Below are 21,525 nucleotides of genomic sequence, written 5' to 3'. Positions count from 1 at the left end.
TCAAACTCTCAACCTCAGAACCGTGAGGCAGACATGCACACCAGTGCTGCCACACTAAAATTACTACAGTCTAAATTAAGTCATAATTTTGCACAATTGATAAACACTTATGCCTAATAGTTTGGCAAGCAGGCACATATACAGGACATAAAACAAATTCAAATAGTGCTTTAATAATTGGTGCACTTTTAGCAGGTAAAAGAATACATCAGATGCTCATTTATCAGTGTTCCAGCTTTATTGGTGTATATAGCTAGTGTTTAATGCACTTGGGATTAAAATTAGCAAATTCAGTCAAATAAAATGGCAAATAACAAAACCAAGTTATCTACATTTATAGCTCGATTAAAAAAAGACAGACGTCATAACATACAGTATGTTGTAACAGCACACGCAGTCAGAAAAGGCAATGTATTAAAATGTGTCTTTTCAGTTTTGGTGTTACTGAGATTCAAATGCAGTCGGTTGACTGAGTCAACATAGCTTTGTGTGTGGTCCTTTTCAATTCGAGGCACTGAGGAGTTTTGCTCACACCCATTGTCAAACTGATGGTCCAAACGACAAACCCAAAATCAAAACCTTTTCATCTGGGCTGGCCGCTGGAGATAACACTGAAGAGATTGCCATCTTAAAACAGTTAAACAGGCACAATATTACGTAACACAATCAATTGGAAACCTTCCAAACATAATTGACTCAACGTAAACAGGGTGAAGAACCTACAACTGTATACAGGTTGGACCTAGCAAACTCAGGAAATGTTTTTTTCATATATTTAATACGGTCCATGGAGAATTTTATGACAAACGCAATGATTAGAAAAAGGTTCCCCTTTCTCGCTATACAAAATCTTGGCATAGGGACTTGTATCTGATGCATTAGACAGCTATAAAAGACAAGAGTTGACTGAGTGACCGTCTGTCTTCACCTTTGGCATAAAAAGAGGAAAAATGTCCAGCATTTGATAGGTGTACACACACAGCCAAAAAAAAAAACCACACACACACACACACACATTAAAATGGATCAGTAGATGACTTTTTCTTTGTCTTTACTGTGGCCACTGGAATAAATAGAACACAAGTTATTGCTTGTGATGTCACGACTGCACGGCTAAACTGCGTTAGCGGCGTTTATGTTTTGGACCTGAGATTTTGAGGGGCCCAGATCGACTGACAGTCTTTTGGAGATCGTGTTTCTCTAGTGAGGACACTTGGCCATTGTGTCCTCCGAGCGTGTGGATGAGCAGGTTTTGCCATTATTGTTGTTTTAGGGATTAAGCATCTCTGGCTCATTGCAGAAGGTTATCAAACACAGAGTCTGGGAGGATGGAGATCTTCAGGTTTTTCTCGGGCCAACTGTATTCTTTTGGTAGTTTTGTCTGTTAAAGAGAAAATGAAGGTTAAGTGAGTCAAAACAAAACTGAGGTACAAAATGTACAACTTGGTCACATTTACTCACATCCTCGCGAGTATTAAGATCGTGCAAATCCCCAAGCATCTGATCCACAAACTCTTCAGTCAACAATATCTACAAAGGGAGCACAGATAGTCTTTCATTAAAATTGATTAAAATGACTACAACAATCTACTGTGCGAAACAGGGAGGAACGAACCATAATATTTAATATATATTGTACTCTAATGAACCACAGTGGTGACACAGTTAAATAGAATAATAATAATCTGCTTTTGTCACACAGGAGCTAATTAAATGCCTTGGGAAGTACCGCTAAATGGGCGATGGCGACTACCTGGACGTTTGTTGTTCATACCTGAAGCCAAGGGCCGTGAGCTGCGTATGGATGCTCCTCAGTAGCGAATGCTCCCTCCACCCCGGTAGACACAAAGGTAATGGCCGTGTCGCCGTTGATACTTTTGAAAGTAAAATGTCGGCCGTGCAGCAAGCGGCCCCTGTGAGACAATTTGTTCAAAGTCTCTTATGCAACTCGGGAAGCAGCGTGAACAAGTGCAAACATGGGAAGGACTACCAGTCACCCTGACATTTCTACCTAACCATTATGGAAAATGCCAAACACGTATTGTCAGGTTTTACCATGTGCTTCTCAAGTGTAAAAACAGCACAAGTGTAAAGACAGTGCTACAAAGCTATTTTTTTAACATGCATAACGTGCAGTACCGTAAACAGAGCGGAAGCAGTGTGCCGGACTCTTGGTTGAATTTCAGATGGACACTTTCCAACTGTCGTGTCCGGACTAACTCGTGCGGGACGATGGTTGTTGAGCTCTCGCTTTCCAAACTGTCCTTTCGACTTCTGAGAAGACAGAAAAGGGAAAGAGGAGTGAGGAAGTATGACTTGCTTCAATAAAGAGTGAGGAAGTTGCTGTGTGTACAGGAAATGCTTCTATGCAGCTGGGAAGCACCATAGAGAGCTGTGAGCAAATTTACTGTGCAAAGTATTGACGCCTTGACTTGCGAGTTTACTTTGTTTCATGACTGCGTTCCCAAGTCAAAAGAGTTGCACCTCATGTGGTTCTGTTAAATACGCAAAGTAATGTTTGGTGTAGTAATGTCATTGAGTGGCGGTACAGTGGAGCCTAATTTGGTTTGCATATGAACTGATTTTTTTCTTTTTTAATATTTTTTAGTTTTGTATGCTCCATTTTGCTCATTTTGGGGGGAAAATCATGTTGAATATTAATTAGTTTTTTTATTTCGAGGGTTAATTATAAAAAAAAAAAGATTCTCACAACATAACAGTTGTGCCATCATTGCATCATATTTTTTAAATAATTTAATGCGGATCTCACAATTCTATGAAAACTGATATGGAGCCTGACAGAAAAAAAAATTCCACCAGTGTGTGTGTACTCACTGAGGTCTGTCGTGTTTCTGGCTGCTGATGGGGGGCAGTGCTGCCTTGGTGTTGAACTCCAAGCCTTTCCTTAAAGTCTCTCTGATCTGTTCCGTGTCTGTTAATACACAAACAGTCAGCGTGGAAGGCTCCCATCGTGCACTACACACATTTCCCAAAAAGCACAAGCACCTTTATCGGACAGTCTGCGAGGCTGCGAGCCGATGCAAATGGAGCGACTGTCCTCGTCGTCGTCCGGCGGTCGACTCAGGTCATCCCACACGCACTTGGCGCTGACCCCGCTCAGGTTGGAGCCTTCCGTTTCAATGCCGTGGTCCACTCTTTCCTGCTTGGATGAGCAAGACAGACGCAATCATCAATGCCTGGCCTGCAGGCTGGATTAGTGACCAAAAGGGGGCGCGTCAGACGCTTGAGGGTTATATTAATTATGGATGGTTGAATATAGTGTCGCTGACATTTTATTTGCTTTCAGTATTCAGATAGTGTTCCGGATCAAATCCTCTCCCACCTCAAGCCTTGATCAAAAAAATGAAAACAGTTCCCTTTGGAAACTACATGTTAGATATTTGCTGGAGAGCGTATTCATGTTATTATTTTAATGCTTTTTCTGCAGTTGGTGGCAATTTAGCCTTACTTGTAGATGTGGATCAATGTCAAAAATGGTCTCCCCCCTCCTCATGTCTGTGATCAGCCAGGGACCGCCAGCTCTACATACACAACAGCTGTCTTTAATAGTTTGACAAAAACAGCATTTTTAACACAAAACATTAAGTTTTCTCCACTTGAGCTCAGAAAAAAATGAAAATATAACTTTTACTCATTTAAATATACAGAAGTTATTAAACTACTTGTTTCTCAGTTTTCAGTCGAAAATGACCGGGGATAAGCTGCCTTTGAGTTCAACTCACACTCGAAGCCCTCGCATCAGTTCCAAGATGCCTTGGCCGTTCCACTGCTGTGCCGCCTGGAGCTCCTCTGCACAAACGCCCACAATCTGCGGGCCACCATACAACATGTGAGATTGAGGAGCGCTTGATTTTTTTTTCTGCAAAAGTACATGATCTGCTTTAAATCTATTTCCCACCTTTATTTTATAGAAAACACTCATGACTATATCTATTTTTTTGCTTATTCTGTGATTTAATTTCTCCCTAATACCAAACAAGCTTAGAAATTGATTTTCCCAGTTAACTACACAGATTTCTTCCCCCTAATAAGCAATGTGAAGGTACGCTACGAAACATTTTGACCCACCTGCAGGAAGCTGACTGTGCCAAAAGGAGTTTGAATGGGATGCATTTGAGGGTCCTCTGTGAGCAACATATGCTGGATGCGAGACTCGCTGTTGTCCAGCGGATTGTGCCATGATATGTGGTCTCCACTGCAGAATGTGTTTTCTGTGGGGACATGTATAGTTGAGTTATAATCAGTCATGTGTATTAGTGTGCATTTGGACCACTGTTGAGGGGCTGCGGGTGTACCACCATCTATCTACACAAAACTGAGTTAACAGCAAACATACAAAGAGGACTGAGAGAACAAAAGTTGACACCTGATGACAAGAAAAGTGCCAATCGACATTTGCATCTGCCTGGGAGGTAGTATGCAGAAAGTTTAGTTTGGCTGTGGGGTAAATGTTTTGGGGGAGGCAGGGGGTGGATCAACATTCGCTGAACTCAGACGCCAGGCCCACCCACGAGCAAATTGATCCCAGCTGGAGGGCTGAGAGATGGGAAGACTGGAGAGAACGGGCTTCTTTCAGAATGGGTCAAAAAGTCCCCTCCAAAATATGGCTTTGGGAAAAGTGCTTGCATGCTGGGTGCACATTTCACAATGGGACCACAACATTCAAATTCAACTATACTAGTAAAAGAATATACATAGTAGCTTTTTATTTTATATTCTTCTCTTGACGATTAGTATTAATTATGTCTTATGCTCATCAGGGTCGTTCGCGTCTCACCTGATTGGAACACGTAGCGTGCCAAGCCTTGCATGAGTTCAGCAGGCCAGGTGGGCGGGGCCGTCTCCCCCATCTCTCTTTTCAGTCTAAAGGTAAGCTCAAAGCCAAAGCCGCTGGGTTTGTCTATTCCTGTAAATCTGACACAAACACGCGTGGTGAGCCACAAAACAGCAGTTGTGTGTGGGTGTTCATGTTTTGTTATATGCATGAGTCTTGTCAGAGGCACAATGCAAATCCATATGATCATCTTGGGGTTAGATGATGAAGAAAATGCTAATTAGGAGGACATACGTACAGTCGGTTTTGAGAACGGGGGAGCAGAGGTCTCCCTACATCTATTTGAACAACGACTTACTCGTGAACCCTGTTGTCTCCATATAAGTCGCTGAGTCCAAAGCTGACGTAGTGCCAATGTTCCTGGACGTCCTGAGCTGAACAGCCCGTATTTCGATACATACTGATATAATCTAAAGGGTCTGGACCACCTAACCTGCAACAAAACACAAGAATGATCCATTGAATCATGTCACACACACTACTCGGGGTTTACACTTTACATGCAAAGTGAACCAACACATAATGGCTATGCAACGTGCGGGAACAAACAATGAATGTAGCATCTTTACGTGTTTGATGTGCTGCTTGATAGGCTTGCGAGAAACTAGCCGATCAACATATGTTTAGCTGCAGTGTTAGCTTCGAAGCTAACTTTTACACACGCAACCACAAAGCACAGTTCAAGCTGACTGAACATATTAACGACCAAAGATCAAGTGTGTACCTACCAATACTTGACAATAGCTGTAACTTGGAGCGGGTTTGCCTGATCGGGATAAAGTCGCCGACATTCCCCGTAGATAGCCTGCAGTCCTGGGGGAAACAGTGACGATAGCCCGTGCGCTTGGGCACCGCTGTTAGGCCGTACTTCATCCATGCCCCAGCCTCGAAACGAGTCTTATTAAGCTACAAATCACAACGTAACTGCGACTATTCCAAACGAACAAGCGCTCTTCGGATAATAACGCGTCTACCAAACAATAAAGGATTCACAGTTGCGCCGTTGTGGATTTAATATGCGCTTCGCCCAGATGGGGCCCAGCCTGTTGAGCATCCTCTCCGAAAGCGCTAGCGATTGGTCGCTCATGTGTAGTGACGTCATAGACGGACGTCGCCATTAACCAATAAGAGACAATTGTATTTTGTTATTCATTATTTCAAGCGACAAATATGCATAACATTTAAGCTTTTACTGTAAATAATTATGACGAGGTGTTTGTCCAACGCCTTGGAATTTTGCAGTAACTAAGAATAGGTATGGGGAAACACAGTTGCCGCTAAGGTACTTTTCCCACACTCCCAAAACACACGTTAGGTTTATTGAATTATCAGATGATTGTCCATAGCGTGAATAGTTGTTTGTCATCGCAATTTATGGTATGTGCAGTTTGGGCTGACGTACAGAGTCTAGCTCTCAATCCAGGCATGTTGTATTTTTATACAACATTGGGAGTATTTTTGTGCATCTGAAGATGATGCACAGCAATTTATCCCCACAGCTCATACAACGTAGAGTAAATGCAAATGATTTTTTTCATTTTAAAAGAGCACTTTTTTGAAAATGTAAATCAATGGTTGTTGTCTAATTATAATGTAGTACCTAACACATTGACATTTGTGCAATATAAGAATGCAGAAAGGTCGCTTTAAAACAAATCAGGCAGTCAAATACAGAGTAGGCGATGACATTGTATCCTTTATTAAAGCATTCCACATAGTTCTAGCACAAAACAGTACCCATGTAGTATGTATGTATTTCCATTCTCGCTGCTCCGTCGTTGTTAGTGCCATGCCAAAAGAACTGAGCCCATAGATGACACCTGAAGATGACACCATCTATGGAATTCAGTTCTCATAGTGGAGCACATGTGCAAATGAAGTCTTCATAATACATAACATTCATTGAAGTTATACTATACAGAGACTGTAGGAAGGTCAGTAGTACAGGTCATTTAACATATGCAAGGTATTAAAACATACACAATGACATGATAAAAATCACCAATTAACCAATTGACTCACGACAGATTTACGGAAACCAATGAAAGCCTGACTTACTGTATACATCGATGAAATTATCGCTGAAAAACGATACATGAAATTGTATTATAGACTTTTTACACTATATTACACAGCTGAACCGTCATTTTTGAATATTCTTTTTCAATAATCTGAATATGAGATGAAAGTGAAACAAGCCTCTACAAAGTCAATGATGGTCACATTGCAGCCTGCTGAGTGTATCTAGATCTTTTCCTTCTTTATTCCTGGAAATGGTTCACTCCTACCGAAAGACGGTTTCTGCCTGATAGACTGATGCAAGCACTGATAGCCCTGGGATGACGTGACTCCAAAGTTACACGCTCAGGGAAAAAAAAACAGCTTCAGGACTGGGGTCAAAATACTATGAGGAAGTTTTTACATTCACAAACAATGGCATGGTTGCTTCTCCTACATTCATTGATTTGATTGGCTGCAGAGTGATACTGTATAGTTACTGATAAGATAAGAGTCATTCGGAATACTATATGCAATACAATGGAGGAAAGGCCGCACCTGAGTGTGGCCAGGAAATGACAAATATTCCATTAGCAGAAGTGGCAAACAACCGGTTCAACAGCCCAAATCCTCAACAAGGATAAAGTTCAAGTTCAGGTGAGTAAATCCCTTTGTATTACCTTGAATGAACTCTTTTCTTTCTGCCTGTTTAAAACAAGTCTAGTTTAGTTTAACCTCAATACTTGCCTCTTTTGGTCAAGTGCATCCCCCCATTGTCTTGGATAATCAAAAACCTTATATTTCAGTTCTCGATAGGATCTGCTCCCCCCAAAAAATGTTCATAAGTCTTCTCTGCTGTCTTCTCCGTGTTCCAGTTTAGAGTAGCTACAGTGACTTAACATCCTGCTTCGACCTTAAATACCGTCATGTTTCACATCACCACCCGGCTTACCTCCCTCTAGCCCGCCCTCCTCGCAATCGGTTATTCATGCACTCCCTCTGCTCGGTAAGCTCACCAGTCACTTCCCAGTAAGAAGGAAACAGTGGGAGTCAACAGCACGCCCCCACACTGTGAATCAACACATAATAGTTCTGAGGAAAACCATCTGATGGGCCCTGCCCCCCTGTTCTTATATAGCCAAGAAGGGGAAGGGCTGCGTTTACCGTTGGAGTCAGGAATTCCCCCACAGGCTTGCGTTCAGCTGTCGGCCTGTGACGAGATGATGACGAAGCAGACACACACGCTGACCTGGTGCATGTAGACAGAAACTCGAGACTCGGAAAGTAAAATAGTGGTGTCCCACTGTAAGTGAGTGCTAAAATGGCACCATGGCCTTCAGGGTACGCTATAAAATTGGGGCATCTTTTTATGGGAATCACTGATCAGCCGTCAAGTTGCATTTTCTTTTTGAGAGCAGCAGCATAGATATTTCACATGATGCAGCTTTATCAATTTGCGCGTCAGCTGTCATTAAAACTAGCTGTGTGGGCGGAAAAACAGTCATGGGGAAAAAATAGATCTTTGCAGGTTTAAGTTGTGGTCCAGAGAACAAAATACTGATGACGTCAGCTACGGAAAAGTTGAGTTAGAGCTACGCAGATCTCTGCTATGGCACAACTCCAGCGGCAACATTATTGCTCAATAGGATAGTGACAAGGACGTTAGCTACAATTGCTTTCAGCACAACAGGGCAAGAAAATGTGTTACTTTACTTCCTGGCATTTCCGACACTACAGCTCCAATAGGTCGAATATTTCTGGCACAGCTTTGTTGTCATGGCTGGTAATACAGAACAGAACCTCCCCAAACGTGTATTACTGTAAGAAGCTTTTAATTTCTTCCTGGGTAATATGAGTGTCACAAGGACACAGGTGAGTAGATCATGAAGCCAAAAAAGATTTCCTATTGTCTAGTAACAAGACCAGTCTTGATACATATTTCTGAACAAAAGGCCTGAACAGCTTACCTCACAGCATTTCCTGGATGGCTATTTGCATTCTTCCAGGATGTAGCCAGCATCAGCATGTGTCACATCATGTGGCTTTTAAAAAAACACCACACCCAAGAAAAGTATTTTTTTTGGGGCATTTTACTCTCCCCCAGAAGGACCAGATGACGCAAAGCAGAACCCCTTTTCCAGTCTTACAGAGACCCCACAGAGACAGACCACTGACGTACCGTAACGCCCGAATCCGCTTTCAAGCAACATCCTAGTGCAGCCGGGTAAGTTGCAACTGACATTTTGTGTTGGACTTCAGAAACAAGCCTGGCTTTCATGCTGCTGTTTGAACACGGGGGAAATCACTCGCAAAGGTCACTGAGCCCATTTCCTTTTCTTTCCTCTCAGATCGTCGAAATAGTCCTGCAACGGCCCTCTTTCAACTGTTCCTCACTGGAATGTGTTTTTATAGGAAGTAAGTACGATAGGGGGGGGAATAAAACCAGCAATCATGTTCAATCTGAGATGTGACCATTTGTTTATTAAAACTGTTTGAATACACAGTAGGACTTGTGTCAGGCTATTTTCAACTATCTTGAGATGTTTTCCACATCAATAATACATAATGGATGTCATATAGCAAATATTTTGATAACTAAATATTTTAAAATTCCAGAAAAAAAATTTTGATTTTATTTTTGTTGTTGTGTGGCCATATTTCTTGTGTACGAGTTGGCCTGTTTTCACTTGACCTAGTCTGATTCTTTTTTAAAACAGAGGACAACAACATGTCTCTTAAGTCCGTCTTGGCTATCCCAAAGACGATTCACAGCAAAAACATCCCTCTCCTCCACAAAAGTCTCAAACAGGTGCAGACCTCCACCCACGCCAAAGTAGTGGGACTTGGTGGCCAGGTAAACTTTGCCGCGCGGGGCCAAAAGTCTGTGGAAGGTGTCGTGCAGCGCAGGGTAATAAGCAGTGTTGTAAATTGTCTCTGAAGTCAGGATAATGTCGTATTTCAATGGTGGGACCTGACTTGAGGCCAAAATAAGAAAGGTGCGCCAGTCACCAGAGAAGAAACGGCACCTTGGCAGTAACAGATCTCTTCTGCCACGTTTAGGTTTGATCTTAGATTCTTCTTCTTTGTCGGTTGTTTGGGGGCTCTTTCCTTTACCGTCATCATCGTCACTGTCATCATCTTGGCAATTGAGAATGACATTTGACATAGTGAGTTGCTCAAGGACTGTACTGTTGTAGTCCTGAAAGTGGACTTCTCTGGCTGTTCTCTTCAGAGACAAAATTCCCAGGAGCCCGGCGCCACAGCCAAGATCCAAGACAGCCTTGCCGCCAAATGTCTCACCTTCGTTCTCGATTACCTCCAGAAGGTCATACGTGCACTCCCACACCTTGAGTCCGCCCTCGTACACTCCCGAGATGAGGTCAGATCTCTGCTCGGCCGTGCGGGACAGAATGTTCTCCGTGTCCTCCCTCTCGTTGACAGTCTTCTCAAAAAGCGTCTCGTTGAGAAAGCGCAGGGGAGGAAGAGTGCCGATGGTGAGGGTTTCATAAATGGCGTCATCAAGTAAGTGCTGGGGATCAGAGGGTGGAAAATGCTCTTTCGCCTCTTTTACTGCCTCTGCTGAGCCACCCCTTTCATATACCTAAAAAATACAAAGCAGTATAGAATTAATGCAGAAAATGAATTGATTTAGTTGCCATTAACATTCACCGTATTAGAGGGGATTATTTTGCAGGTTGACAGACTGTAAGTGGACGTCCTCGAGTGGATGAAGGTTTAATTTGATGATCTAAATATGCAGTAATTAAAATCTTGACTAGTTTTCGTACTGTGATGTAAATCTTTTAGTTTGGATAACTCCAAAACAAAGGTTACACCACAACCACCTTTAAACTCCAGTACAACTCAACTAAAGTAGGATAATGCAAGCACCAGCACAGATTTCATAATTGTAATAATAACCCACATTATTCATTATGGAAGCAAGCACACTTTTATAATACTACATGGACCCATGTCTTTACTTACAGGTTTCGCAACAAGGCCAATTTTGTCAGTTAACGATGCACATGTATCACCCTGCAAGTCATCCGTGGTTGTCGTTGGACTTACGTCAAAATTAAAACAAAACGACATACTGATTTCCAACAGAAAGCTCGATTTGGTTTAGAAAGCTGGTTGGTTGGTATCCACTAGCCGCGTTACTAGCTTGCTGCACATGGGACTTCAATTCCCAGAATCCCCTGAGGTAAAAACTACAAATCTCGATTTCGCAAGGGTGAAATTGTAAATTAAGTCGTAAGGCATTGTGTACTGGAGGTGTATTTTTTTTATAAAGTTTATGGCACGGTGCTAACCCTGTAACAATAATATTACAAACGCAGTACATCCGGACTCGATTGACCACGATGCTTTTCGCCACCCTCTCGCGCATGCGCACCAACTCACGAGCTCAAGCTTGCGCTCAACTGTCACACGAACTGCCTTTATCCAGCAACCCTTCGCTTTTTTAGTGTCAGTAATCCTGATTTTGTTGCCTTTTTGAAAATGTCGATTGGAGACCGTTTTTCACTAGGTTTTTCATTCATAAAAAAGTGAGTACCCCTCCATAAAAATGTGTCGCTCGCTCGATTTAGGATGCGCTCGTATTTATTTGTCAACACGGGAATGACATCTAGAAGAGGACGCAGATCGAGGGGGATTTGGCTGCTGTCCATTTGTTGCAAAATGCTTAACGGTATTTATTTATAAATTGCATAGGCTGTCTAGGACACGTTCAAGCCAAAGCGCTTTTCGGTTGTCAGTGTGTTCAACTATAGCTACTCGTGTATCTTTATTGTGCAAATCACGGAATCAACTCTCCTTGCAGACAATTTGGCAAACCCTCTGACTCCACCCGCTCTGGAATGCAGCTAAACATGATTGTTTAACTGCACTGTTAGACATTTGTCATGGATGACCTTGCTCTACCACAGCCACGCTTCATTTAATCATTTAACTTATTTTTCACAGCAAGCATCATTCGAAAAATGATGAACAAATACTGCAAATATTGTATGTTAAAGTAAAATTCAATGTAACTGTACTTAATGACTGTACTGTATTGAATTCAAAACAATATGCACAGATTGAAATTTGGATTCAGTGATTCTTTAACATGCCGCTAGAGGGAGTCCGTGCCCTCACTGAGTCAAGTAATGACTAAACAATAAGTTAAACTAAAATATCAGATATTAAAATGGGTGGAAAATGAACGTGAAAATCTGTCTGTGGTTCAAATGACGAGTCTAGCCTGGAGTTGCTAATCAGTTGTAAGAGTGTGATTCCGTCCTAGTGCTGTTGGTTTAGATGCAGTTTCACAAGTATTTTCAAAGTATTTTAAAGACGCTTCTCTGGGATTAAAGAGATTAGTTAACATTGTCTTGAAAATCCACTTTCAGTCAGTGGCTTAAACACTAGTGTCTGTGTGTCAACTTATTTAAGACTCTTTTCAACCGGTCTCAAGGTTTTCTGGTTCTTTGCAGTGGAACTCAAACACAACTAAAAAAATAAATAAATAATCGTCATGAAACAATGACTTTATTTTATCAGTTTGATTTGATTAATCTCTGAGTTGTTGTCTCAAGACATACACTTAAAAGCCAACGGGAATAGGTACTCAATCGGGAAGAAAACAAGGTACAAAATAAACCATTAATGACAATTTCCTAAATCATGCGTCAAACTCAAGGCCCGGGGGCCAGATGTGGCCCGCCACATCATTTTATGTGGCCCGCAAAGACAAAATGTGCATCAAATTGTCTTCACCTTTAAAACTCATCTTTTTAAAATGTTTGAACAGTTTATTAGTCTGATTTGAAAATGAGTTATTTGTCAGTTTGTCTTGTAGCTTACACTATTATATCAAATGAGGAGTTCATAAATGTATTTAGGTTGATAGTCATAATGGCCCTCCGAAAGAACCTATGACTACAATGTGGCCCATGGCAAAAATGAGTTTGACACCCCTGTCCTAAATCATCTCCACTAAATTGTTTTTGTGTTTCTTCCATGCAGGTGATTGGCTGTTCCAAGTGCAGGATGCGGCGGTGGCGGTTGTGTCCGGGTTCTCTCGTGCACTTGTTGCGCTGCATGCTATTGCGGCTGTGTCCAAAGAGACAAGGATGTCGACTGCCTCTGTGGATGTCAAAACCACAGGCCTACTTGAAACTACTGCTGCAATCACTCTTTTATAACACCCTCACGGATTCAGATGTAATTTTTGAATCTCTTTTTGAGCCATTGTTATGGATTGTGGATTATTTGACACGCTGGTTTGGCTTGGTAAGTAAATGCTCATATATCCACCAAATACACTGGGAAAAACTTTTTTAAAAATCTATCTTTTAATTGAAGTACTTTACATTTTTATCGAATCAAGAGTAAATATGCTTTTTAGGAAGAAAAAAAAACGCTGCCTCATTTTTGTATGAACACTTTGCCTCTGTTACTGTGTTTAAATGTCGGTCAGCATTTTTAGCACAATATTAACATTACTTTTGTTTTTGCTCTTAAGGTGTTTGTGTGGATGGTGGTGATACTGACATCCTCCATCTTGCTGGTGGTCTACGTCGTCCTTTTACCAAATGCACTCAGGACATATACTACTGCATGGCTTATTTGGCACCTTTGCTATGGACACTGGAACATAGTCATGATTGTCTTCCATTACTACAAGGCTGTCAAGACCGCCCCAGGGTACCCGCCCTCTGTAAGACTGACATTTAAGACTTAAGTTACTCGTATCAATGGTTTGGTTCCATCAATGTTTTATGAATATCTTGGATTTCTTTCAGGAAAAAAATGACATTCCCTTTGTATCTGTCTGCAAAAAATGTGTCCTTCCCAAACCAGCAAGAACGCATCACTGCAGTATCTGCAACAGGTGAATACCAAATATTATTATTATTTGATAGAGGAGTCATATTTACGTCATAATATTTTAGATCATATTTTGTAATGCGTTTTTACTGAAGCTAATCAAATAAATACATAAATCAAGTTTTGCATATTTTCTGCAATTATTTGTCAAGTAATGTACTGTATTTCAAATAAATAAATAAATGACAGTGACATTCTTTCCTTTACGCAGGTGCATTCTCAAAATGGACCATCATTGTCGTATCCTTTCTCATGACCGGTGTGTCAACTCTCACATTGGCAAAAGTTTTCATCCTTAATGTCTTCCAATCAGCTTGGTTGAATAATTGCGTTGGTCATTTGAACCACCGTTACTTCTTCTCTTTCTGCGTCTCCATGACGTTGGGCTGTATTTACTGCAGCGTGAACGGCAGAACCCATTTCCTGGCTGCGTACTATGCCCTCGAGGTGAGTGGAAAGCACAAGTTTCACCTGACTAAAGTGCTTGGAGCTTGTAATACTTTTTCTCTTGTTGCTGCTTTTCTCCTTGGGTTATCTTTTAATGCTGGGCTGGGTGTTTGTGGGCTGCTACTTTAGCATTTTAAGCATCTGGAAGTGCAAAGAGCAGGGGTTCGTGTAACAGGCATGGGACCTTTAATAGGGCTTCTCCCCACTGGTCAGGTACTAACTCCTCGTACCCATTAATGAAAAGTGTGTCTCAACGTTTATTTACCGATTCTGCTCTTTTTTGTTTTTGTTAAGACTGACTATGTGACACCGGCACCTCCATACACTTTTAAGGAAAGGATCATGGATAAGAGTATCATCTACATGTGGGTGCTCACCAGGTAAAATCATTTTCAGGATCAAAGTGGTAAAGTAGAGCATTGCTGATGATCAGTTTCTACTCAGTGACGGTGGTGCATATACATTAGAAAGGCTCTAATTCCAGTGTATTGAACCATTACAGCACTGTGGCGGTGGTCTTGGGAGCACTAACCACATGGCATGCACTTCTCATATCGCGAGGTGAAACAAGCATAGAGATGCACACCAACTCGAAAGAAAGAAGTCGAATGAAAAAAATGGGACAGGTGAGTGCTTTGTGGTGTGGTGATGAATCCTCGCTAGGATTAAGGGCTGTTCTTTTTTTTTCCAATTAGTGTGTAAATTTAACTGCTCACCCTGTGTGTCAGGTGTACAAAAACCCATTCAACTATGGCAAGCTGCAAAACTGGAAAATCTTCCTTGGTGTGGAGAAGAGAAGGTGTGTTTTTTTTCCCCTGATATTTTTGTCATTGTTTTTGTTTTAATCCATGACCATCTGATCTAACCTCTATTTGCACAACGCCTTACAGTCACTGGTTCACGCGTGTCCTGCTGCCCTCTGCTCACTTACCACTTGGTGATGGCCTGACTTGGGACAGTTTCCCCGTCAAAAAAGAGCCAATACCAGTTTGAGCTGTCAAGCTGCTACTCTGCATTAAATGGGGTACACACACACAGACACAGACAGACACACACACGCACGCACGCACGCACGCACACACACGCACACCCCATTTTAAGGCTGGCTTCAAGATGGATCCTGATGGAAGTAAAGAAAATTGGGTGACAACAACCTCCAATACCTCAAATCACTGTGGAATCTCATGGAGTACGATGTTTTATTATTCGCTTTGACTGGATTAAAGCGACTAATTTAAGGACTTGAACTGCTCATATTCTACCCGAGCTATTGTTAAATACTTGATGAGCCAGATAAACACCCCAGTAAAACATTATTATTTATCTGTATTTTTTTTAATCTGTTTAAATTAATAAATTTTGTTTACATAACTACTGTGATTTTTTTTATGTTCAGATTCACTTCATTTTTCACAGATTGATTAAACCCTGCCAATAAAAAAAAAAAAAGCAAAATCAATATATTATTAGTTGCAGTTGTGATATCATCCATACACAACAAAATTATATAAAAAGAGAAGACAAAAAAAATACAAAAACACAGTAAAACAGGAAAACTTTCTTTGGATATTTTGTATTTTAAGAATTTATAAGGAAATAAGGCATTGGATAATTTCAATATCTTGTGAGTTCTTCTTGTTAATTACTTTGATACAGTTAAATTATTTCAATTCCAACACAAAAATGTGAGGAGAGCTGCAAAACGTTAATTCGTGAATGAAAAACTAGACAAAGAATGGTAAAATAAATTACATATTCTAAATTAAAATCACTTAGGTTACTGTAATGAGTCATGACAGATCAAGAATATAGAGGCTTTAAAGAGATGAACCAATAAATCAGACCAAAATTGTTTAGTTGTCAATCAATCAACAATAAATACCATATTTAACGGCGTTTTTAGGATAGAGAACCTTGAATCCTATACGTAATCCGGCATGCGTAACCTAAAAATAAGACTTCCGATGTGCCATTATTATCGTGTGAATACATTGATAGGTTACGCACGATTTTACGGTGGAACATTATTTATATGACTATTTATAATAGTCAACGTTGCGAAACTACGTTTACAATCGATGCCTCGGCACAATATTCTTAACCTAAGCACGTCGTGAGTTTTATTTTGAAAGACATGCTGCTTTTACTTCAGCTAACTTAACAGAGTCTGAAGAAATGATCTTGACAGCGCATGCTCGAACACTGATTGGGCTTTATTCTCTATCGATGCAAAATCTTGTACTCGTTTTGGTCTAGTATTCAGGATTTGGTTTAGAAATATTTGCCTTTTTTTTTTTTTTTTTGTTGCATTTTGCATTTTGCATTTTATTTTCTTGTCGATTTCCCCTATTTGCACATAATAAATGGGACTTCCCCGAAGGCTTCTGTAGCACAACCTGACCTTTTTGACATTTTTGTGGTCTCTTGAGAAAACTCGGAATTCGGATGTGGCAAGCTAACTGCAGACGAATGCAACATTTAGCAGACTGGATTTCAGGTGCGTAATTAATAAAATGAACTAAAAAAAAACCTTGTCAATTTACGAATCAACAAATTGCATTTTATATGGGTTGCATTTATAAATCATGTGATATTAACACAAATCTGCCTAAAATAGTGCAAAATATAAAAGATCGTGGCGTGTGTACCTGGTGCGTGCTTGGGTCAGCTGGCAGTACACGTGACGTAAACATGGCAGACCGATCAGAAACGCGCTGAGCTGTCACAATTCCCTCCCACGATGCTTTTTCTTTTTTACACTACTGCACATTGTATTTTTGTTTTATTTGAATGGACAAACATAAATGTGATTTAGTGCACTTACATCTATCTGCAGGTAGCGTGATGGGGGGCTGCGTGGGGAGGAGTAGGAGCGACGGCCAAGGGAGTGTTCGGAGCTTGACCAGGAGCAAAAAACGTGGAGGTAAGCGATTATCCATATTTGCGTAATAGTCTCATGCAGCCAGTGGTTGGAGTAATATCGGAAAGAGCGATGATAAAGTGATTTGCACGTCTGCTTCACAGTTCTGCTATTGTGGTTTGGAGGTTTGGATCAGGCATTATTGCCCCCTTAAACATGCTTGTTAATTTCCAAAAGCTGTGAGGAGTTAAGCAACTTTGTCTATTTTAGGAAAATAAAATAAAATAATCTTCTCAAATTCACACCTTTTAGATAGTTGGTATTAATATTCACAAGCTAAGCATAAACAACTGTGACTATTACCACTACATACCAACAAAAACGTCTATCATTTTATTATTATTATCATTTCTTATTAAAATCATCTCTTCTTTCTCGCATGTTGCCCCTTTCAAAAATCTCTCCAATTTTTTCTTATTTTTACCAGTGCTTGTGGGCTATTTCATTAATCTAAAAAGACATAAAATATGTTTCAGGCCTCAAATCCGTGCCGTGACTTTTCCTGAAAAATCCCAAAATTGTCTTCACGTTCGAATGTGTCATTTCCTAATGCATTGTGGTGAAGATGGAGCCTGTCCACAAAGCCTTTTTATTGTTCCTAACCTTACATGGCCTCAAAGATTCCAAAGTCAGCGGTTGACAGTACACCTCTTAGCCTATCCAATGTCTGACTGTTTTATTGACCACTAATAGGTTTGGCATGCTAGCGTTGGGCTTTTTTTTTTTTTATTTATCCTTTCTCCAAATAGAAGTGATAGGATTAGGCCTCATGTGCAGAGATGCAACCTTCAGAACCACCCGGGCGCTGGACTTGCTCTCGCCAACTCTTGTTCCATGAAAAGCAGGGAGAGGATATATATGGCCGGTTGTTAGAATACATCTAAGTAGAGGTGGGTGGGGGTTTATTTCTAAGCACTTGAGTTACACGGTGGCGCAGATGGTCGACTAAACCAGACAGACCAACTTGTTGTTGTCTATTTGACCGACACTTGTGGATGTAGCAGCGTTAACAACAAATAACAAAGCGGTTATGGGAGTCCCCAATTCCAGAGAGTACAACTACTACCATTCTCCAAATCCTCCTTTAAGGATACTGCTGAAAAGTAAGTCGAGCTGAAGGATGGATTGACGGATGAAATTAGGTTACAATCGTGTGTTTATAAGATTATTAATTTCTTTCTGATTAATTCAAACTTAATGTTGCATTTTTCTTAACACTAACAATGTTGATAGTTGCTGAGACAAACCTCTTCCACCTTGCTCACTTTTATAGAAATGCTTAAAGATATTCTCACTAATGTTTATGCAGATAAACTCGCTACAATTTTATTTGTACTCGAAAGTTATTTGTATTTATGCTTTGATGTAGCATATTATTACTCCTCTGCAAATATAATGGAACACAAGAGTGAAAATCTCCTCTAGACAGCCCTAACGGCGATCCGCACAAAACTATACAACTTTACATTTTACTGGTGCATTTTCCTAAATTTGCTATTAAGATGAATGCTTTATTCATGTAGGTAAATGGAGTCAAATTATTAAACACGATTGGCTGCTTTGCAATTTAACAAACAGGATGAAAAATATGGATTACAATGAAATGGTTATCCCATTTTTATTTAATCATCATGCTGCAAACAGAATAGAATAAGCCTTGCATTGCAATACCAGGTGGCCTAGCTGATATTGTTTATAAATCATTTGAGGCCATGCAGCACGTGCTAATGCTGACTGTCATTGGCCAAGACATGCTCCTCTGGCCAGCCAATGCCCTTTGAAGACAGCTAAATCCTGTTATGTGGCACCTGATTACTGCCTATAATCTTGCAGCGTCCACCCATGTGTGGCTCACATGTGTGTGTTACTGCTCACGCCAACAATCCACACTCGTGAGAATGAATCTCTTTAATTCCAACCCCTATGTGTGTGTGTGTGGGATGAACTTTGTCTGCTGAAAAATGCTCCCTATCAGGGAAGAGGCAACGAGCAGCCGCCTGACTCACATTACACACAACTATGAGATCCTGTTTACTCATTGAAATATATTGTCTTAGTTTGTACTTTACAATATAGTATATGGTCCTGTTTGTATTATAAGATTGATTGTCAAAGTGGCATAAATAAATATATATATATTTTTTTTTTTATTATTTATTTTCAAAAAATATAACTACGATTTTTCTGTAAATTTCATTTCATCATCATATATAATGAATTCATCACTTGTACTAACTGAATGTGTCCTACATTTGTCTTCAGGACGCAACGAGCCTCTCAAAAAGGAGCGTCCCAAGTGGAAGAGCGAATACCCGATGACCGAGGGTCAGCTCAGGAGCAAGCGGGATGAGTTTTGGGACACGGCTCCAGCTTTTGATGGACGCAAAGAGATATGGGACGCGCTCCGGGCGGCAGCCCTGGCTGCTGAGTGCAATGACCTGGAGCTAGCGCAGGCCATCGTAGACGGAGCCTGCATCACTCTGCCTCACGGTACGCACGCCTCATCCCACTCACATTTTTGAGCACAAGTGCATAGGTCTCTTGTCATAATTCTCAAAATGTCAGAGGGCAGTTTACAGATGGCCGCCTATCGCTTGTTCAGGGATTACGCCACTAATAGTTATTACATAATAGTCCTGTGTGACCACTGCCACTGGATTGGTGCACACAGAGACATGAGGAAAAAAAAAAACACTGGCATGTCAAGTGCGTATTTATCTACACAGAAAAATCTTTAAGGGTTATAATCAATAAAAAAAAAAATCATTATTTTCTATCCACTGTGTTTGGTCTTCTTCCTTGCTCTAAATGGCAATTTTACAATTTTCCACAGAGGTCCAAATAATATTCAGATTCTGAGTCAGGTCACAACTGCTATTTTCTAGAGTGCCCTTGATTAACAAATAAAATGTTTCGTGCGTTGTTGTTATGTAAAATTTTCCACAATTTTCAGGCTTATTACAGTTGTTTAATGTCATTTTTGAAAAAAAGTGTTAACACTTTCCCTGACATTAATTTTGGACGAAATATGTAATGACAGAGCACTTTGACTTGAGTGGGTTGTTTCAAATCCACACAGGCTCTCTCACAGAGAGTTACGACGAGCTGGGCAACCGTTACCAGCTTCCTGCGTACACTTTGGTACCGCCAGTCAATCTCATCAATGAAACATGCAGCGAGAGCAAAGTTTGTGAATCCACACAAAAGCAAGTGCAGCCTCCTCCCTGCAGGCAGGAGTTCCAACTGCGTGTGCGTCTGTCCTCAGGTAAGAAAAGAAAGGACAGAGAACAATATGGTAAAAAGCATGTTGCTATCTGACTTTTTTTGTTGTCTAGGCGAGGATGTCCGTCTGACTGCCAGCTTGGCCGACTCCATCGCTGAGCTGAAGAAGCAGCTGGAAGATCAGGAGGCCATTGATGTGTCCCGCCAGAGGTGGTTCTTCTCTGGGAAACTCCTCACGGATAAGACTCGTCTGCAGGATGCCAAAATACAAAAAGACTTTGTTGTCCAAGTCATTGTCAACATGAACCCTACACCTATAGCCGACTGAGAGGGGTGCAATAATTAAAAAAAAAAAAAAAAGTGAAAGATGGAGAGCTTTATGCACTGGGAATTTCTGTACAATTTTCTATGAGAGTATTGTTTTTATAATGTTCCTTTTTGTATTTGTTCTCCCACTTTTTCCAAATATACTTAAAAAAATAAGCACTGAAACACTTTCGAGGAGCTGGCAACCATCGGCTTGTGAGCCATACTGCATATAAAAGCCAAGAGCATTTCAACCCACAAATACTGAAACATAAACGCGGTAGCATTGTAATCTGTTTTACTACTTACTGTAAATGGCCCTCTAGGATTTTACAAAAACTGAAACATCTTCTGATAGCTCAGAGGTTTCCCACCCCTGTGTTAGATGAAAAAATAGAAACTCTAAATGCACCTCCTTGTTTGTATCTTCATTTCGACCTTTCACCTCCATCTTTGTTTTGCGTATCGGTCTTTGTTCTCAGTGGCAAACTCGATAATGTTTGCTTGGGCATCCAAAAATAGAAAATACCTTCTCTTTTTTTTTTTTTCCATGTGAAATTTGAGAGGATAACTGGGAGACAGGGAAGATAAATGTAAATATTTGCATCTGTGTGTTGTTTGGTCAATTGACTTTGTGCTCAGTCATTGTCATTCCTTGGCTATTACAAATAAATACATCCACTATCAGATGATTGGTTCTTGCTTAAATGAAACAATTACAAATTACAACTGGCATCTTTTTTACAACTGCAGGAAGCTGCCAGAATCCAGGTTTTTAGGAAAACTGCCTCAAAGCGTGCCGTCACCACTTGCTTTTGTCAGCACACACACACACACACGCGTATCATGTTTATATTATTTATACATTATTTTCTGTATGTATTTACATGTTTGAAAC

The 21,525-nt window shown here is 40.6% G+C and overlaps 4 protein-coding genes across 9 annotated transcripts; 2 read left to right on the top strand and 2 right to left on the bottom strand.

Annotated features, from left to right (window-relative positions):
* Positions 1-216: 216 nt before the first annotated feature.
* sufu (suppressor of fused homolog (Drosophila)) lies at positions 217-5,963 on the bottom strand. 2 transcript variants are annotated; one of them, XM_049735595.2, is made up of 12 exons: positions 5,584-5,963; positions 5,154-5,288; positions 4,799-4,935; positions 4,090-4,232; positions 3,744-3,829; positions 3,470-3,542; positions 3,007-3,160; positions 2,836-2,932; positions 2,140-2,274; positions 1,775-1,913; positions 1,462-1,530; positions 217-1,381 (listed from the first exon to the last, which is right to left on the bottom strand). In XM_049735595.2, the coding sequence occupies exons 1-12, from the start codon at positions 5,730-5,732 to the stop codon at positions 1,292-1,294; spliced, it is 1,407 nt and encodes a 468-aa protein (XP_049591552.1). In that variant the 5' UTR covers positions 5,733-5,963; the 3' UTR covers positions 217-1,291. The 2 variants fall into 2 exon arrangements, with proteins under 2 accessions (XP_049591552.1, XP_049591551.1); XM_049735594.2 differs by having other exon boundaries at positions 3,007-3,163; positions 5,584-5,960.
* A 113-nt stretch (positions 5,964-6,076) lies between these two features.
* Positions 6,077-15,550, top strand: zdhhc16a (zinc finger DHHC-type palmitoyltransferase 16a). 4 transcript variants are annotated; one of them, XM_049735606.2, is made up of 12 exons: positions 6,077-9,077; positions 9,202-9,268; positions 12,869-13,135; positions 13,368-13,562; positions 13,648-13,736; positions 13,944-13,972; positions 14,046-14,179; positions 14,309-14,392; positions 14,474-14,559; positions 14,682-14,805; positions 14,908-14,978; positions 15,070-15,550. In XM_049735606.2, exons 3-12 carry the CDS (start codon positions 12,893-12,895, stop codon positions 15,170-15,172), a joined length of 1,158 nt encoding a protein of 385 aa, XP_049591563.1. In that variant the 5' UTR covers positions 6,077-9,077; positions 9,202-9,268; positions 12,869-12,892; the 3' UTR covers positions 15,173-15,550. The 4 variants fall into 4 exon arrangements, with proteins under 4 accessions (XP_049591563.1, XP_049591562.1, XP_049591560.1 ...); XM_049735605.1 differs by lacking the exons at positions 6,077-9,077; positions 9,202-9,268 and adding an exon at positions 10,232-10,375; XM_049735603.2 differs by lacking the exons at positions 6,077-9,077; positions 9,202-9,268 and adding an exon at positions 11,249-11,406.
* On the bottom strand, positions 9,315-10,987 carry mettl18 (methyltransferase 18, RPL3 N3-histidine). The gene is made up of 2 exons (XM_049735635.1): positions 10,841-10,987; positions 9,315-10,454 (listed from the first exon to the last, which is right to left on the bottom strand). Exons 1-2 carry the CDS (start codon positions 10,946-10,948, stop codon positions 9,546-9,548), a joined length of 1,017 nt encoding a protein of 338 aa, XP_049591592.1. The 5' UTR covers positions 10,949-10,987; the 3' UTR covers positions 9,315-9,545.
* Positions 15,551-15,700: 150 nt separating the features above from the next.
* Positions 15,701-21,314, top strand: ubtd1a (ubiquitin domain containing 1a). Of its 2 annotated transcripts, XM_049735640.2 has the most exons (5): positions 15,701-16,676; positions 17,016-17,102; positions 19,362-19,589; positions 20,179-20,364; positions 20,435-21,314. In XM_049735640.2, exons 1-5 carry the CDS (start codon positions 16,625-16,627, stop codon positions 20,647-20,649), a joined length of 768 nt encoding a protein of 255 aa, XP_049591597.1. In that variant the 5' UTR covers positions 15,701-16,624; the 3' UTR covers positions 20,650-21,314. The 2 variants fall into 2 exon arrangements, with proteins under 2 accessions (XP_049591597.1, XP_049591598.1); XM_049735641.2 differs by lacking the exons at positions 15,701-16,676; positions 17,016-17,102 and adding an exon at positions 17,861-18,202.
* Positions 21,315-21,525: the final 211 nt, after the last annotated feature.

Source organism: Syngnathus scovelli, chromosome 12, assembly GCF_024217435.2.
Source record: "Syngnathus scovelli strain Florida chromosome 12, RoL_Ssco_1.2, whole genome shotgun sequence".
Taxonomy (NCBI): Eukaryota; Metazoa; Chordata; class Actinopteri; order Syngnathiformes; family Syngnathidae; genus Syngnathus; species Syngnathus scovelli.
Note: the sequence above shows the minus strand (reverse complement) of the source record. Positions and strands in the feature narration are given on the sequence as shown.